The sequence below is a fragment of the Anabrus simplex genome, chromosome 10 (genome assembly GCF_040414725.1).
Source record: "Anabrus simplex isolate iqAnaSimp1 chromosome 10, ASM4041472v1, whole genome shotgun sequence".
Taxonomy (NCBI): Eukaryota; Metazoa; Arthropoda; class Insecta; order Orthoptera; family Tettigoniidae; genus Anabrus; species Anabrus simplex.
The window spans coordinates 22,836,189-22,854,586 of NC_090274.1; the positions used below are offsets into that span (position 1 = coordinate 22,836,189).

General features: G+C 39.6%; 1 protein-coding gene across 1 annotated transcript in view; it reads right to left on the reverse strand.

The window, feature by feature from the left end:
* The window catches only part of LOC136881910 (extracellular matrix organizing protein FRAS1), a 107,618-nt gene that overhangs the window by 43,402 nt on the left and 45,818 nt on the right, over positions 1 to 18,398 (reverse strand). Inside the window, exons 2-6 of the mRNA XM_067154352.2 lie at positions 17,194 to 17,263; positions 13,519 to 13,613; positions 13,268 to 13,417; positions 2,842 to 3,063; positions 2,225 to 2,375 (exon numbers count right to left, since the gene is read on the reverse strand). Of these exons, the coding sequence (XP_067010453.2) occupies positions 2,225 to 2,375; positions 2,842 to 3,063; positions 13,268 to 13,417; positions 13,519 to 13,613; positions 17,194 to 17,254 (679 nt within the window). The 5' untranslated portion in view covers positions 17,255 to 17,263. The remainder of the gene's footprint in view (positions 1 to 2,224; positions 2,376 to 2,841; positions 3,064 to 13,267; positions 13,418 to 13,518; positions 13,614 to 17,193; positions 17,264 to 18,398) is intronic.

The window sequence follows — 18,398 nt, forward strand, 5'->3', positions numbered from 1 at the left end:
GAGACTTATTTTGGTTTTCACAGCAACATGGATAAACTACTGCAGATACAAAAAACCTCAGTATTGAAGTTGAAGTTCAAGGCAGACTGGGAGAAAATACAACAGATAATTTTTATAGGCTCGGGGTGGGGGGATGCATTTAATTGCATTTAATAAATTTGCCGCTGAGGCAACGCCAGGTACTACTGAGCCATCATATTGCCTCACAGAAAGAATAGTAACAATTAAATGTGCTTGTTAAAAAGTGGTAAAAATAAAATGCGCTTAAGAAACAAAAGCTAAATAACAAAACCAAGTGCAGATAAACATCATGGCAAATTTCTGTATCAGTACAAGTCATGTATCACTGCACCACTTACTTGTGTCAGGCTCCTCACTTTCATCCATCCTATCCGACCTTACTTGGTCAACTCTTGTTCTTTTCCAGCCCCGACGCTATTAGGTTTCCGATGGCTATGGAGTCTTTGATTTTCATGCACTTCTTGACCCTTGTATTTCTTTGGCCGATACCTTCATTTTTCGAAGTATTGTTTCTCTTCCATTTTTTCTCTCTGATTAGTGTTATATAGAGGATGGTTGCTTAGTTGTACTTCCTCTTAAAACAATAATCACCACCACCACCATCACCTGTATCACTGCACACCACAGTTATCAAAATCTTCAGTAACAACTGCTGTACAGTACAAGAATATTACAACACACACATAAATAAATAGATGACTTCTCTTCAACAGTGATGAGCTGCCGGCGATTCACAGCGTAACGAATCACGCGTTGCATGTAGCAGAGCAACTCAGAAGGAAAATTAAGGAAAGCAACAAAGTGATGGCTGTTTCCGCCATTGTTCTTCCTCCCTGCGAATGTATTTATTAAATAGAGAATGTTAAGTAATTATTTTAATAATTCACGGATGAAGTGGTGAAGCAGTGGAGACAGTTGAATAGAACCATGAGAATTGATGGTGTACAGATTGGATATAAGATCAAACACAATGTCATAGTGGATTGCCTTGCCTTTGCAGATGATATGGTATTTTTACATAAGAAGGAAGAAGATGCCAAGTTGGCACTAGCAAATCTAGCCGAGACTGCAGCAAAGGTTAGTCTAAAAATAGCCTACAACAAGACGAAGGTACTGAATACGAAGACGGATTGGAATGTAAAAGGCCAAGTGGTAGAGAGAGTCGACAGCTTCCGGTACCTAGGTGAGAACATCACGGGTAAAGTACAAAGCAACAAAAATACCACAGACAGAGCTCAACTGCTGCTGAAACTACGATATGCAGCCATGACTACATACGGAAAGAAGAACCTCTCGAGGGGCGCCAAACTGTGACACTACGTGATAACCATCAAGAATGCTGCATTATATGCAACTGAAATGCTGACATTGGGCAAGAGAGCATGCATACAATTGGAGAAGGAGGAAAGAAGAATCTTGAGACATATATGGGGCACCAAAAAGCAAGGTGAAATCTGGGTACACAGATCAAGGCAGGAACTATATGAGAGTATAGAACCAATCTCCAGTGTGATAAGAAAGAGAAGGTTAGGATTTGCTGGACATCTCATGAGGATGGATGACAGTAGGCTGACGAAGGAGATATTGAATGCAACCTGCTTAACTGGAAATAAGTGGATGAAGGAAGTCAGAGAAGATTGGGAGACTATTGGCATAAAGGAAAAATATCCACTGATGACAGTACAGGATAGGTCCAAATACAAAAAGCTCATGGAAGGTCACAGATGGACGGACACCAGGATCCAGATTCAGATCACGGAAGCTGAGAGAAAGAGGAGGAGTGAGTGAATGAAGAGGTATTGGTAAGAAAGAAGACGTGCCGAACAAGTCACTTGTGATCCTCAGGGGTCGTAATGAACCAAATAGAATAGAATAGAATTCATGGGCAAAACAATGCCTCATCCATTTTCTTCTATAATACAATATAAAGTACATTATAATATTCCTTAATCACAAGGAATTATGAGTGTCTAAGATGGGGTGTGTTCACTCCTTATAGGCCCATAAGAGCAATACTGTTTTCTTGACATGGAATGAGCTATAGGAGTGTTGAAAATTCTGAATATCATTGCACTACAGTCTCTCTAAGGCACCAATCACTGTGTAACTTCCATCTTGGAAAACTCAGTTTCAGCTTCACTCTCCAACATCAAAAACATTCTCACGTAATCAATTATATTACATGTTTATGAAGACTACTTACCTCCTTCTAAATTGATAAAGGATTTATTCTCAAAGGTGAAAGTTAAGGAGCCACTTCGAGGCATCTCGGTGATAACAAACGTTAAGTTGGGGTCATCATTGTCCATTCGGTCTATTTCAAAATACTTCTTTGGGATGTCTACATATGTGACCTGGAACAAGAAAATATTTGTGTTGTTGAAAAGATTGTATTTTTTTTAACTTGAGTTTTAAATTACATTTATTCTTCACTGTATTGGTGCCCTTCACTTCTTTAACAAGCCAGATAATCAATTGACAGATCTATAGCATATAAGTTAAAAAGTGCCAAAATTCAATTCTCACATGTGGTTTAGAGGCATGTACTCTACTAAACAATGACTACAGCAGAATTCAGGCAAGAGAAATTAAATTCATCAGAACTATGAATCAGTAGGGTAAACTCAGGAATGAAGTAAACAGGAAGGTAGCTGGCATTGAGGTCCCTATTATCAATGTAATAAAGAAGCGTAGACTTCGATGGTATGGGCACATTATGAGATTGAAGACTGAGAGACCTGACAGACAATACTTTTCCCTTACTGTCCAAGGAAAGAGACCAAGGAGAAAGCCAGGGAAACACTAGATAGACACACTAACCTGCTTAAGTTGTATCTTGGGATTCACAATCTTGAACTTTGGTTCTCGCAGGTTGGCTGGTTGGACCTTAATTCTGAATATCTTCTGCTCAATCAGTTCCACATTTGTTCGAGCTTTGGTAACTGCCAGGTGAAGGCTGTACATTTGTTCAGAGTCCACAACATCTGGAGGAAGATAGGCCAGCCGCATCGAGTTAACATCAGCCTGCGTGAACTGCTGGATCTGAAATTAACATAATATTAATCTTAGTGTTATGCATTTACTGACGATCGATAGCTGGTGGGGAAAAGGAAGAAAAAGACCTGTTTTGTTTTAGGCTGTAATTGTGGAATGTTGGTTTTTCTTTTTACAATTGGCTTTACGTCGCACCTACACAGATAGGTCTTATGGTGACGATGGGTTAGGAAAGGCCAGGAGTGGGAAGGGAGCGGCCGTGGCCTTAATTAAGGAACAGCATTTGCCTGGTGTAAAAATGGGAAACCACGGAAAACCATCTTCAGGGCTGCCGACAGTTGGCTCGCCCACTATGACCCGGTTGCCAGCTTTTAGCTGCACGCTCCTAACTGCACCGCCAACTCGCCCAGTAATGGAATGTTGTAAAATTATAAACACATAAAGGGAAAATTGGGAAAGAGTACAAGACTTTCTCTTAGATGAGTTAATCCAAGGAGGAATAAGCCATCTTGATGGTGTTCAGCTTTGGACTTGGATATTTCAGAATTTTTTTTTTTAGTCACTATCCCAATAGCTCTAAAGTTTGAGAAAATACTGGTTTTTCTGCATAAGTAGAGCAGAACCTCGGCCATGTTGAGTGATTAGGTGGGATGTTGAAGTGCAGAAATTCAATTTTAGTCAAGAAGCTCTGAATTCAGTAAGGATCGATATGCAGGTTCATTGTCATGAACAAATTAGGACTGCCCACTTCACCAAATCTCAGTGAGGTCAAACTTCTTTTTTTTTTTTGCTAGGGGTTTTACGTCGCACCGACACAGATAGGTCTTATGGCGATGATGGGATGGGAGAGGCCTAGGAGTTGGAAGGAAGCAGCCGTGGCCTTAATTAAGGTACAGCCCCAGCATTTGCCTGGTGTAAAAAATGGGAAACCGGAAAACCATCTTCAGGGCTGCCGATAGTGGGATTCGAACCTACTATCTCCCGGATGCAAGCTCACAGCCTCTACGCGCACGGCCAACTCTCCCGGTATCAAACATTTATTAATTTACAAAGCCTTTTTTTTTTGGAAATGTATTTCCATCGGTCAGTGCATAGTTTGGAAAGAGAGAATTCTCTTCTCCTTTAGCAGGTTAGCAATACCTATTTGCCAACAAGACTGTACAATTACATATTTTGAAATATGCCAACAGTATAGGAGTTGTTGAGTGATTCCTTAATACTAACAACAATATATGCACAATAATGAACATTTTGAACAAGAAGAAAAGGGAGAAAAAAACAAGAACACCAAATAACTCAATGTTAGGACAGCACATCATAATTTTTAAAAATAATATTAATAATCAATATTTACAAATTGGCGTAGGGACGTGGCGCCCCCATCGCCCAGTGGGAAACCACTGCAATCAGCCACCCGAGTACCGGCGGGAGAACCGAAGCATGGGGTATGGAGGAAATGCCATCCCGAGTCGAACACCAGGCTCTCTCCAAGGCTTACAACCTTGGAAGTAACTTGGTCGATGTAAAACTACACCAACCCCAAACTACAAGTTTTCAACTGCAAAGCATGGAGGAAAATTCAACAGGAAATTGTACCCCAGGTGGTAACCAATCCACTGTCGCCTTGAGTGACGTAAGCAGGCCTTCGGATTCTGGGGAGCCTGCACCTACATGCAAGGAGGTATCGGAGACTCCTAGGAACAAAATCAGCCACAAACACCGAAATTTTTTTGCTACCTTCAATGCCAACTCCCTCTTGAAAGTTGGTAAACTCAAACATCTTACGGATGTCCTCTCCCATCATGAAATCCTAATTACAGCAATTCAAGAGTCAAGGTTTACTGATGAACATGCGTTTGAATCACAAGGTTATAGAATCTTCAAAGGGAAAACTGGCAAACGTGTGATGAAAACTGTTCCACACCTTGGTACAGGATTTATTGTCAGCAGGAAAATTATTGATTCGGTCACTGACTTCAGCTCTCCTAACAGCAGGGTCTCGATGCTTAGCTTTCGGAGTATGAACAACGTACACACGCTTGTGAACGTACATGCGCCAATCAACCAGGCAAACAAGAAAGACCCAGAAGGAACAGACAAATTCTGGGAGGACCTAGAAGATGTTATATCAAAAATTCCTGACAAACACACAATCATTTTGCTTGGAGACTTCAATGCCCAGATTGGCAAAGAAAGAAAATTCCAAAACATCGTTGGAAACTATCCAGCCCACAAACGAACCAACCGAAATGGGGAAAGGCTTGTAGAGCTTTGTAAGGCATTCAATCTTGTTCTTAAGTCAACAGCCTTCAAACATCTACCGAGAAAACAAAAGACATGGATATCACCAAATCCTCACTTGGGAGAATTTCAAATAGATCATGTTGCCATTGCACGAAAAGCAACACAAGAGATCCAAAATGTTAAAGTCCTGAGAAGTGCTAACCTTGACTCAGACCACTATCTATCCAAGATCAAAATTAAGCTTCATCCAAGAAACACCAAGAGAGTTAAGATAAAGAAAACTAGCAAATTTGATACAGAAAAGCTGAAAACTAGCGAAGAATTCACCCAGAAACTTCAGTCTTTGAACACAGAAAATTGGGAACAACTGAAAAATGCCATTGTTGAAACGGCTGAGGAGACAGTATTGCTAAAGAAACCAAAGAAGCATCCGTGGTGGACTCAAGAATGTGATGAAGCCATAACACAAAGACAAATCGCTTGGCAAAGGTGGAATTCCCTGAAGAATCCAGAAAGATATGAAGACTTTCTGAAGGCTAGGAAACATGCAGCGAAAGTGATCCGCCAAGTAAAGCGCACATTTGACAAAATCCAACTGACACAGATTGAGCAGGACTTTAATAAGAATAATACTAGGGATTTCTATAGAACCTTCAAACGCAACCTCACGAAGTACACCCCACCAAGTCTACATTTCCGAGATCACAATGGAAAGGTTGCCTACAATGACAAGGATAACTGCCAAATCTTGGCTAAATATTTTGAATCTCTTCTTAACTGCGAAGAACCAGAATCAGAATTCACCTTTGAAGAACCCAGACTCTTCTCCCCCCACAAAAGAGGAAATCAAACAGATAATTACATCATTAAAGAACAACAAAGCACCTGGAGAAGATGCGATAATTGCTGAACTCTGGAAGTCCGCAAGTGAAAAGGCGATCGATAAACTAACTGAGATCATTCGCGAGATCTGGGAAACAGAAAGGATCCCAAATGATTGGACAGCAGCCCTGATTCATCCCCTACATAAGAAAGGTGAGAAAACAGATGTAAACAACTACCGCGGCATCTCCCTTCTCTCAGTAACATACAAAATTCTTTCCAAAGCCCTTCAAACTCGGGCAGAAGAGCAACTTGATTCACAGTTGGGTGAATACCAAGGAGGCTTTAGAAAAGGACGATCTTGTGCAGAGCAGATCATGAACCTTAAGTCCGTCCTGTCGTACCTAAAATCCAGGAATAGGAATTTTGTAGTTACTTTTGTTGACTTCCAAAAAGCCTATGACTCCATAGATCGACACACTCTCCTCCGCATTCTGAAGGAAATGGGCTTAGACAACAAAACGAGAGCTATCATTCAACAGACCTTAACCAGCACTACGTCCAGGGTGAAATTCAGGGGAGAAATTTCACACGTCTTCGAAATCAAGACTGGTGTTAGGCAAGGGGATGGACTATCACCCCTTCTCTTCAACTGCGTTCTGGAGAAAATCATTCGGGAATGGCGCAAGGAGATGTGCAAGGAAGAGGTTGAGAATGGCCTTAGAATAGGATATAAGAAAGATGATCTTATCATAGACTGCCTAGCTTTTGCAGATGACCTAGCGATCTTTTCTGATTCCCTAGATACTGCTGAAAAACAAATTAACCAACTGAGAATCCAAGCAGCAAAAGCTGGCCTTCAAATCTCTTTCCAAAAAACAGAGTTTATAACCAACATCAAGCCAGCTCCCAGAGAGCTCATTGTGGAACAGGGAAAAATCAAGCAGGTGGAAAAGTTTAAGTACTTAGGTGAGTGGATAGTACCTAACAACTCTGAGAAAGAAGCAATCATGTACAGAATCAACAAGATGGAGATGGCATATCAGCTGACTAGGAATGTCTACAACAAAAGATCAGTGTCCATCAACGCCAAGCTTAGGCATTATTGTTCGGTTGTACGCCCGGAAGCACTGTACGCAGCAGAATGCCTTGCAATGAACAGAAGAGGTCTGATGGAGAAGCTAGAAGCTAAAGAAAGAAAAATCCTGAGAAAGATTCTTGGACCAATCAAAGAAAATGGTGAGTACAGGAGACGACACACCAGCGATCTGTACCAGCATATGGAGAGGATAACGGACACGATTCGGAAAAGGAGGATTAATTTTTATGGCCATATAGCACGCATGAGCACACAGAGACAGACCAATAGGATATTTTCCTACTTTCTTAATAAGAAAACCAAGGGACCCTGGTTTATCGAAGTTGAAAAAGACCTTCAGGAAATAGGAATCACACTCGAAGACATCCAGAAACGTGCTCCTCTCCAGAAAAAGCTCCAGGGATACAAGAGGTTCCAAGAAAGGCCAAAGTTGAAAACAGGCAAGAAGTGGACTGATGAAAGAAAGGAGGCTCACAGAACGAGAATGCGTGAGTACTGGGGAAGAATTAAAGCTCAAGGATGCAAACGGTTGAAATAACGTGGTCCACAGCAGGCCGAAACGAAGAAAGAAAGAAAGAAGAATCAATATTTACAAGACAAAATAAAAATCTATGAATGTAGTGTTAACAAAACGTACATAATCAATGTGACATCAACATACTTTTAAGGCTATATGCTAGATATTAAGAATGTTTACAAATTAATAAGTAATAGCATCATCACCAGCACTTCATCATGTATTCTTCTGTAGGAGAAGCAGCTACTCAGCAAGAGATTTTTTAAAGCTGTGGTAAATGAACTCACGAGATTAATATCTTTAATCTTATTTGGAATCTTATTACATAATCTGATTCCAACAGAGTCTACATGTCTTAAGGCAATGGTTTACTCTTGTGCTTGATAAAAATATTATTTCTTGTTCGTGTCTGGTAATTGTGATTGTCAAAATTCTTTCTGAAGTGATCAATATGTATTTTCACGTGTAGAATGCATTGCATGATGTATATGCTTGGTACTGGGAGTATCCTTAGTCTCTTAAATAATGGTCTGCAATGATCTAACCTGTTATGTCGTGATATAATTCTAATAATTATGTGTACCGACTCGTTAAGCTCTTTTACCAAAAAAACCATAACACTCCACCTGTTTCTCGCAACGCCCACTGGTGCAACAGGTTCATGACCTTCTAGCCAGGATAAGTGATGCTGGCACCAGAATCACTTTCACGTGACTTCCAAACCACGTTGGGATTGGGGAGAATGAACTTGTGGATAAAGCTGCAAAGGAAGCCGTACATTTACCTCCAAGATGTATGAATGTACCTCTCAGCTACATCGAACCATCTTGGCGTCCTGGGAATCGGAGTGGCTAGCCATCTGAACTCCCAACAAGCTGAGAATAATTAAGACAACCACCGTGTGGCGGTCCTCTTTCCAGCCTTCATGGCCATAGTTTTGTGTAGGCTGAGGATAGTTCATTTACGATCTAAGCACTCTTATCTCCTAAAGAGGGAAGACCCCCCCAGTGTGTTCTTGTGGTGCCGACTTCACCGTGGCCCATATCCTCACAGAGTGCGCCGATCTCTCTGGCCTAAGGCGAAGCCTCGGCCTGCAAGAAACACTTGAAAGCATACTAGCCGATGACGCGACTACTGCTGATCTCGTCATCCGCTTTATATGCGACAGTGGAGTAATCAAGGGTATGTAAGTTACAAATGTACTGTCACTCAGAGAATGCACGTTCCCTTTTGATTCATTAGTAATTTTTTGGCTTATTTCAGTAATTTTTTGTTTTATTTTGTACCTTGTTTCGAAATTCCTTATTTTATATTAAATTTCTTTTCCACTTAATTTGTTCAGAGAAGATTATTACCTAGTTGTACTTCCTGTTGTAAACAAGGTTGGGTTTACAAAAACACAACTTCTTTATTTGCTTCACATGTAAAATTACAATATTTACACTAACAAAACTGAAAGTTATCTCGAAGCAAAATGAACTATGAATTTGGGGAAAGAGTCTGTCTTTGTACACTATATACACGTTGGAGTATTCACGTTCACTACTATTTCGGAAAGATAGTCCTTGTGACATGAAAAGTTCTTGATAGTCGAAAACTATCAGAAGCACTGACGTAAATATCTCAGAGAGTCCTTCCTTGTTGAAGTGTCTGAGTTCATTAACGTAAGTTCGATGACTGAAGAGTTCCTACTTAGCGAAACTAAGTTGATAATGGGAGCTTGCATTAGCTAGGGAATGATAGTGGCATATAATGGTAAGACTGGACATGGACAGCGGAACAGGCAAGAGGCGCGTTGACCCGAGGTGAGACCTCTTACTGCCAGAAATTCAGTCCACCTGGCCGAAGCACATTTTCAAGAGGAGTAGCCTCCGTGCTCGACGTAGGGTGTATTCTGGAGCTGGACACCGGGGTCAGTGGGCGTCTGGACAGGCTAGGAACTCCTTTTTATAGCACACACGACGTTCCAGGCACGCGCACTGAGGGCTGCGCGTCGAGGCTCGAAGAATAACACACTGGCACGCGTGTAGCTGGCTGGCGGATCGAGAAGGGAGCGACGGACATACAACACTTCCTATTAAAATAAAAATCACCACCGCCACGGCTGGTCCATGGTCCGACAGTTCCGCACTCTTTCCGACCAACCGAGCAGGGGAGCAGTGGCACGGCTCTATCATGGCTCTGAGCCTCTGTATTCAGGAGATGGAGAGGGACTGGTCCCACCATCACCTGTCCTGAGAATGGTTTTCCATTCTCCTGCACTAAGGCGAATGCCAGGACAGTTCCTAGTACAGGCCATGGCCGCCAAACCCCTCACCTTCTCCGAGCATCTCCTTCACCGCTGCAAATCTCCTGGCCTGAGGGACAGCGTTACTATCTAGGAGGCCCACCGTCCTCTTCATGGACGGAATTAAAACTTGTATAGATAGATAGTCAGTTGCTCTGCCACTGCTAAGCAGAGTCTTGCAGGGGCGTGCCAATCCAATTGATGAGCCCAAATAGCATGGGGGGGGGGGGCAATTATCTGCAAACGCACACAGCCTAACGATCCAAAAGTTGGTTCTGTTCCTATGATTTTTAAATCTACAGTCATGAAACCTTTTTTTGGAATTACTGATTTGTGGCTAGTTGTGCTTGCATGCCTTGCTCCACCTAGTCTAACAATGAGAATCTATAGTGTAGCAGACGCAGGTTTTGTTTATTTATTTAAGTACTTTAACTTATTAATTTATTTACTTTTTTTAAAAATTTTTACATATTTTCTAATTCATTTACTTAATTTCTTATCTACATATTTTTTTTGGTACAATTTGTTTTATATCACACCAACACAGATAGGTCTTATGGTGATGATGGGACAGGAAAGGGCTAGGAGTGGGAAAGAAGCGGCTGTGGCCTTAATTAAGGTGCAGCCCCAGCATTTGCCTGGTGTGAGAATGGGAAACGACGGAAAACCACTTCAGAGTTGCAGACAGTGGGGTTCGAACCCACTATCTTCGGAATGCAGGCTCACAGTTGCGCGACCCTAACCGCACGGCTAACTCGCTCGATTATTAACTTTTGAAATAAGTACAGTATGTCTTATGGATGGTTTCCATCTGAAGGGGATTGGTACAGTAAACAACCTTCAAAATTTGGACATTTTAAATAATTGTTATATCAGCTTCTACTGTATGTACGACGACGAAACTTTCCAAAAGAAGCATACTACATGTTTACTATGCAAGCACATATCTCAGAATTGATTTTGACATTATCAAACTCGCCAACTAATTATTCAAAATGGCAGCTCTGTGTGTCTGTGCTCACCATTTCCTTCATAGCTGGGTCATTTATCAATATATTTGTATTCTGCTTTTTTAAACGTACTGTTTGAAGTTACAGCTACAAAACTGACCACTTCTAGAACTATATTTGCAAAATTAGTATTTTTAATTTTGTGTTACTTAAATATTGCATATTTTGGTCATTATTCTTGCATGTAGATATTTTTTTCGAAACAATTATCAACCCTAGCCGCATGATTTTGGTCAGTTTTGTAGACACTATCACTAAGATCATGAGAGAAAAGTGGCATTGCAATACACCATATAATTTAGGAGTTAGAAGAGAAATGGTTTTGAAAACTATAGTTTTGAGAAAATGAGCTGCAAAGTTATATGACCACTGTAAAGACACAGCAGCCTTCCACTGGCTGTTAAAATGCTCCCTAGGCATAAGATGTTCCCTCTAAAGCAGATTTCTCAGATTAATTTTCCAGTCTTAATCTTCTTCTGCTTTTTGTGGCTTCTTGTACCCTTTTTATCAGCAGACTTTATACGCATAACGTCCTCTTGTAGCATTGCACATTCACAAAAGACACCAGGATTCATGCCCATTTTTTGCAGCACAGCCAACCTACTCTTCACTCCATCATTAAATGTCATAACTGCATCATTTGTGGCAATCTTTACTATTGTCTTTCCACAGATTCCACTTCTTGGGCACTCTTTCCGAATCCTAGCATTGAGACTCATTAGCATTTTGTGTATAACCTCCTAAATACTTTTTCAACAGTTCAGTAGCAACTAAATCCTTGAAAATTGGCTTAATCACATCCATAACAGCTAAAGTAATGTGTTTTTGTGTTTGTATTCTTGAACTGCGCCTGGGCAGAAGTAATGAAGGACTTTTCATCAGATGAGTTTTATGGTACCAACTAGCTCAGATAGCAGTTCTCACATCATTTACTGATGTTGAATTACTTCCTATGGCATTTCCACAGTAGGTCATCAAAGTATTTATTGCAGAATCTGCCAATCTGTTTTTTTCCAGACAGTAATTTGCCATCTGAAAGTTTTTCCCCTTGAATTTTTTCTTCAGATTTCTCAGTCGTGTGCTGTCTTATGGCTGGTTTCCATCTGAAATGAACAGCTGTTAATGGATGGTCATGACGGGACACATATATATAATATTCATTTGATTTTTGCAAAGGGGAAAAAAAGAGTTTCATTTTTTGTTAGTTCCTTATTCTATTTCACGTCTTAACATTTTGTTTCATATTACAGTACTGGTCCGCCTCTGTGGTGTACTGGTTAGTGTGATTAGCTGCAACCCCTGGAGACCCGGGTTCGATTCCCGGCTCTGCCACGAAATTTGAAAAAGTGCTACGAGGGCTGGAACGGGGTCCACTCAGCCTCGGGAGGTCAACTGAGTAAAGGGGCGTTCGATCCCCTCCTCAGCCATCCTCAAAGTGGTTTTCCATGGTTTCCCATTTCTCCTCCAGGCAAATGCCGGGACGTTACCTAACGTAAGATAACGACCGATCCCTTCCCTCTTCCTTGTCTGTGCCTTTCGACCTTCCCATCTCCCCACAGGGTCTCTGTACAGCCTAGCAGGTGAGGCCGCCTGGGCGAGGCACCTCCTCCCCAGTTGTTCCCCTCGACCCAAAGTCTCACGCTCCAGGACACTACCCTTGAGGCGGTAGAGGTGGGATCCTTCGCTGAGCCTGAGGGAAAAACCAACCCTGGAGGGTAAACGAAGTAAGAAAGAAAGAAAGAAAGTCAATTTTTACTTTACCTCCGGAGCAGTTTAACAATAACATAAATAAATAAATAAATAAATAAATAATTGACAGAATAAATAAATAAATGAATTCATGAATAAGGAAGTAAATGAATACATTTGAAGTAAATAAATCACTAATAAGTAATTCATTTGTGAGTGAATTAAATAGTGAACAGATAATGACATAACTAAATAAGTATGCAAATAAGTAAATATAAAATAAATAATGGCGTAAATAAATAAAAACAGTATTAATTAATTTTTTAGTTGTTTAATATCACAGTAATTAAGATAGATTTTCGGCGACGATGGGACAGGAAAAGGATAGGTCTGGGAAAGAAGCGGCCGTGTACTTAATTACGGTATAGCGCCAGCATTTACCTGGTGTGAAGATGAGAAATCACGGAAAACCATCTTCAGGGGTGGCGGTGATGGAATTGGAATCCGTCATCTCGTGCATACAAGCTTATAACTACGCGGCCTTTGATGTTTGTTTGTTTTATATCAGCTCGTGGATAGCTCACCTGTTTGTGTGGTTGATCAGTAAACACCAGACGTCCTTCGTCACTTCCTAACGGCTTCGTGACTCGATACACAATCTGCTGGGCATCGAGACTCGACGAGATGTACGAAAGATGGTGAGACGATATCGAAGTGGGCTGACCAGCAGGCACCTAAGGCAGACCTCTCCATTAGTGATATGCACATTACTTTCACACAACTATTTACACAAACACTGTCAATAGATTTTTTTTTTTTTTTTTTTTAATCTTACCGTCATCATGAGGTTCGACTTGGACGTGAACCCTCCGCCATCGATAACATTGGATTGGAAGGACTGATCGTGAAGACCAGCTCCTGTCCGCCCTGCTACAGAACACAATTATGTTGGCATTCATTAGAGCATAATTGCTGGAACCATGACACATTGATAATTTTACCTCAAACACCTTTAGTCGTAGATATTATTCTATTATAGAAGCTGGATAATTACTGAGTTCCGTAAAAATATGTACTATATTTTGGCATATAAATTCGCTACCAGAGCTTGGAAACAATCTACAGCAGTAATACTGTAGTAATTAAGAATTAGTTAGATACCGGTACTCGGCGAGTACAGTAGAATTTGGAACGCCTAGTATCTAGGCAACCCATGTCTTTCCAGTGTCTCGCAGGCAAGTCACTTATCAGGGGTTTTGTTTTTCCTTATTTTTCTACCTGACAGTCAACATAACGGACGTCTCAAGCGCATACAAAGGAATACAATAGAAACACAATGTGTCCAGGTGAGCTCATAAAGGAAGGGTGTGAGGGAGAGAGTGGGTGTCTATAACCTCGGAAGATGAGCTACAGCTGAACTGTAGCAAATGAAACTCTTACTAGAGGGTAATGACCGTATCGTATGACTTGTAAAACCTTACTCTTTCTCCCCTGTTAATACCGAAAGTGATAATAATAATAATAATAATAATAATAATAATAATAATAATAATAATAATAATAATAATAATAATAATAATAATAATAATAATGGCGTATGTCCTCCGGAGAGGCCTGGTGTGGGCACAAAATAAAGTAAAATATAGTAAATTGCGTACCTCTTATTCCCTGTTCATCCCAACATCTAAGTGCCTGACAGTGTCGCTATGCTGCTGGACATTAAAACGGTTTATTGCGCTTACTTTACCATCGCACATTGTGCAGAAAAGGATTTTTCTTTCCGCAGAGAACATTTCCTCCCCGAACTCTTCATCGCAATTTCTTAATTTAACACTTTCTTTAGGTGTTCTTATGTCAGCTCTATCACTGTTAATGTAACAATGAATCCTTGAAAATTGTCTCTATTGACATTTTTAAGAAAGGTGAGAGGAGAAAGGTAATTTAGGCGCTGCCTGAAGTGGCCACGAGCCACAAATGCTAAGACAGATAAAAAGATAAGCCCTTGTAGTATTTCGTTGTCTCTTAACAAGGATGACATTCCAGTGGATGTACGTACCGGCACTGCAAGTCTTATTCTAAAGGAAGTTATTCTAAAAGTCTTTATGTAAACTCAGACGAGATGGAATAAGCGTCAGCTATTCAGCTTTGAGATCACAATGCTAGAAACTCATTTACACAAGCAAATATCGGACATCATATTCTATGTACAATACATTTTTTGGGGCAAAATACAATCAAAATACCACCTTAAACAACTAAAATCACATAAATATGACCAAAACAATTTTTTAAAGGTAAAATATGCGCTGTCCGCCTCCGTGGTGTAGTGTTTTGTGTGATTACCTGCCACGAAATTTGAAATGTGGTACGAGAGCTGGAATGGGGTCCACTCAGCCTCCGAGGGGTTGTTGGACTCCCTCCTCAGCCATCCTCGAAGTGCTTTTCTGTGGTTTCCCACTTCTCCTCCAGGCAAATGCCGGGATTCTACCTAACATAAGGCCACGGCTGCTTCCTTCCCCGTTCCTTGTTTATCCCTTCCAATCCTCCTATCCCCCACAAGACCCTATTTAGCATAGTAAGTGACCTGGCGAGGTACTGGTCCTCCTCCACAGTTGTAACCCCTACCAAATATCTCACGCTCCAGGACACTGCCCTTGAGGCGGTAGAGGTGGGATCCTTCGCTGAGTCCGAGGAAAAAACCAGTCCTGGAGGGTAAACGGATTAAATAAATGATAAAATATGCATTTATATGCCCTATAAAACAAGACTAAATATGCATTTATATGCCCTATAAAACAAGGCTAAATATGCATTTATATGCCCTATAAAACAAGACTAAATATGCATTTATATGCCCTATAAAACAAGGCTAAATATGCATTTATATGCCCTATAAAACAAGACTAAATATGCATTTATATGCCATATATAACAAGACTAAATATGCATTATATGCCCTATAAAACAAGAATAAACATGCATTTATATGCCCTATAAAACAAGACTAAATATGCATTTATATGCCCTATAAAACAAGACTAAACATGCATTTATATGTCCTATAAAACAAGACTAAACATGCATTTATATGCCCTATAAAACAAGACTAAATATGCATTTAAATGCCCTATAAAACAAGACTAAATATGCATTTATATGCCCTGTAACACAAGACTAAATATGCATTTATATGCCCTATAACACAAGACTAAATATGCATTTATATGCCCTATAAAACAAGACTAAATATGCATTTATATGCCCTATAAAACAAGACTAAATATGCTGAGAAACGTCCAACTCATGCTAAATTCTAACAAATAACCAAAAAGGAAGCTGTGGTGGTGGTTGTGGTGGTGGTGGTGGTGGTGGGTTTCTGAACATCCGAACCCGGTACAGAATATTGAATAATTAGCAAAGTCCTAATCTCGATTATATAATTTAGCAAATTTGCAAAGGACATTTGAATACATGAGTAAATCTAAGGAAGGATCAGCAGTATTCTGGAAAAAAATTCTCATCCGTTTTCTGCAGGAGATTGTACATTAGCTCCAGACGCTCGGGGCACCGCCGCGACAGTTGAAAATAGGCTTCTCGTTTCCTGATAAGGAAAGTTATAAGTTTATTTCGTATTACAAGGTTGTATATTATTGCAGTGTACAGCAACGACGATAATAATAATAATAATAATAATAATAATAATAATAATAATAATAATAATGTTACACAATTTAGTCTTCAAATTCGAAAGAATTAAAGTAATACATGTATATCGCACACACGCAAGAAATGCATATTCCAGTTATAGCAACCAAAACACGCTGACCGTCACAATATTAAGAAATAATCTCGTTCTGAGGAGCAAATAATAATTAACTAGTACAGTATTTACAATTCAACCGTCCATCGTAAGCCTACTTCGCTACATTGACCGTCAAGAGTTATAAACAGGCTCGAAACTTTAGAGTTTAGATACGGAGGATGTCCTTGTTATCGCATATTCGTTGAGTGCTGGGTTCTCAGAACTGGCTATTTACTTCAAAAGCCTTGTTGATTGTTGTGAGTGGTAGCAAGGGATGGTTATTATTGGAACAAGCTGGAAACCCTCACTTTCTTTCAGAAATAACTACCGTACTCGTATTGATGGAAAAAGCTCTGCACTACGACGGCCTGCGTTTGGAATATCTCTCTGTAATACAAATAATACTGTGTTGTGTGATGTAGCTTTATCGATATGTAAAGTCACTCTTCAGCTACTGAATTAAGAAACATTCATGGGCCCATCACAAGCCATGTCATTATCTTCACCACTGGTTAGCTCGAAAATGTGAAATTACAGTCTCTTCGTGCTTGTGTGTCTTTTCTGTCTGGTCTTTATTGTTGATATTTTCTAAAGTTACGTTTTTTTTTCAAATGTGACAATCTGAGATTTTTCGGTGGACTCACGTCCATCCAGCCCACTCACTGAAACCGCCACTGTGTTGGTATGAACTTAGCAGCGAGTACTTACCGGATACGGGGACAACTGGAAGTAGGGCGAATAGGCAAGGCAGCAGCATCATCAGCGCCATACTCAGTTCCTGTAAAAGTATACAATCAATCAATCAATCAATCAATCAATCAATCAATCAATCAATCAGTCAACCGATGGCTGAACAAAAATAATCTAGTAACAAGCACCTCAAAAACAAAATACATGATATTCCATAAAGGAACACAAATTATTAATACCTATAATGTAGTAATAATAGTCAATGAGTAAAGCCATTTTCATATTTAGGCCTGGCTTTAGACAATAACTTAAGTTGGAATGAGCATATCTCAAATGTAAAGAGAAAAACAATTAGTGTAATTTATTTATTTATTTATTTATTTATTTATTTATTTATTTATTTATTTATTTATTTATTTATTTATTTATTTATTTATTTATTTATTGACTTTAACAGTGGCGAAGTTAGGGCTCGTGGCCCTCTCTTACACCTAACCACATAATTAATCTACAGATAATACATATATAAAAGAAATGTACTATTCTATCATAAAATCAAAGATAAGCTAAAAATTACAGATTTGGACAACATATAAATGAAGAAAGAAAGCAGAGTTCAACAAATAAAATAGAATAAAATTCGGAGCGTATAGATAATGAGAGACAAAGTCATAATGAAAAAGTAAGATACAAACTGAAAAAAAAAAAAATAAGCAATGCAAAAAGAGAACACAATAAGTAATAAAGTAAATGGAAATATAAGTATGGCCATAAAAGTGATCTACGTACATGGGTAAGAAGCTAAAATTATGTACATTACACTATAATAATAATAATAATAATAATAATAATAATAATAATAATAATAATCACAATCACACAACCTATTATACGTCATCATACACACGAAACAGTCAGCATTATTCAACAGGTAATCTCCACATGCAGTCTTAAATTTCGATATTGAGTTTGAGTTCCTGACAGCAGCTGGGAGTGAATTCCAACGTCTTGACCCAGCCACAACGAAGGATCTGTTATATATTGATGAGTGGTTGACGGGAATAGCGAGGGAAGTGTCAGATCTAGTGTTACAATTATGGAATGAGGATAGTAAATGGAATTTTGAAGAGATGTATTTGGGTAGATTTTCCTTCTGAGTTCGATATATTAACATAAGTACATGGAATTTCCGTCGCCTCTCGGGTTTCAGCCAGGAAAGAAAT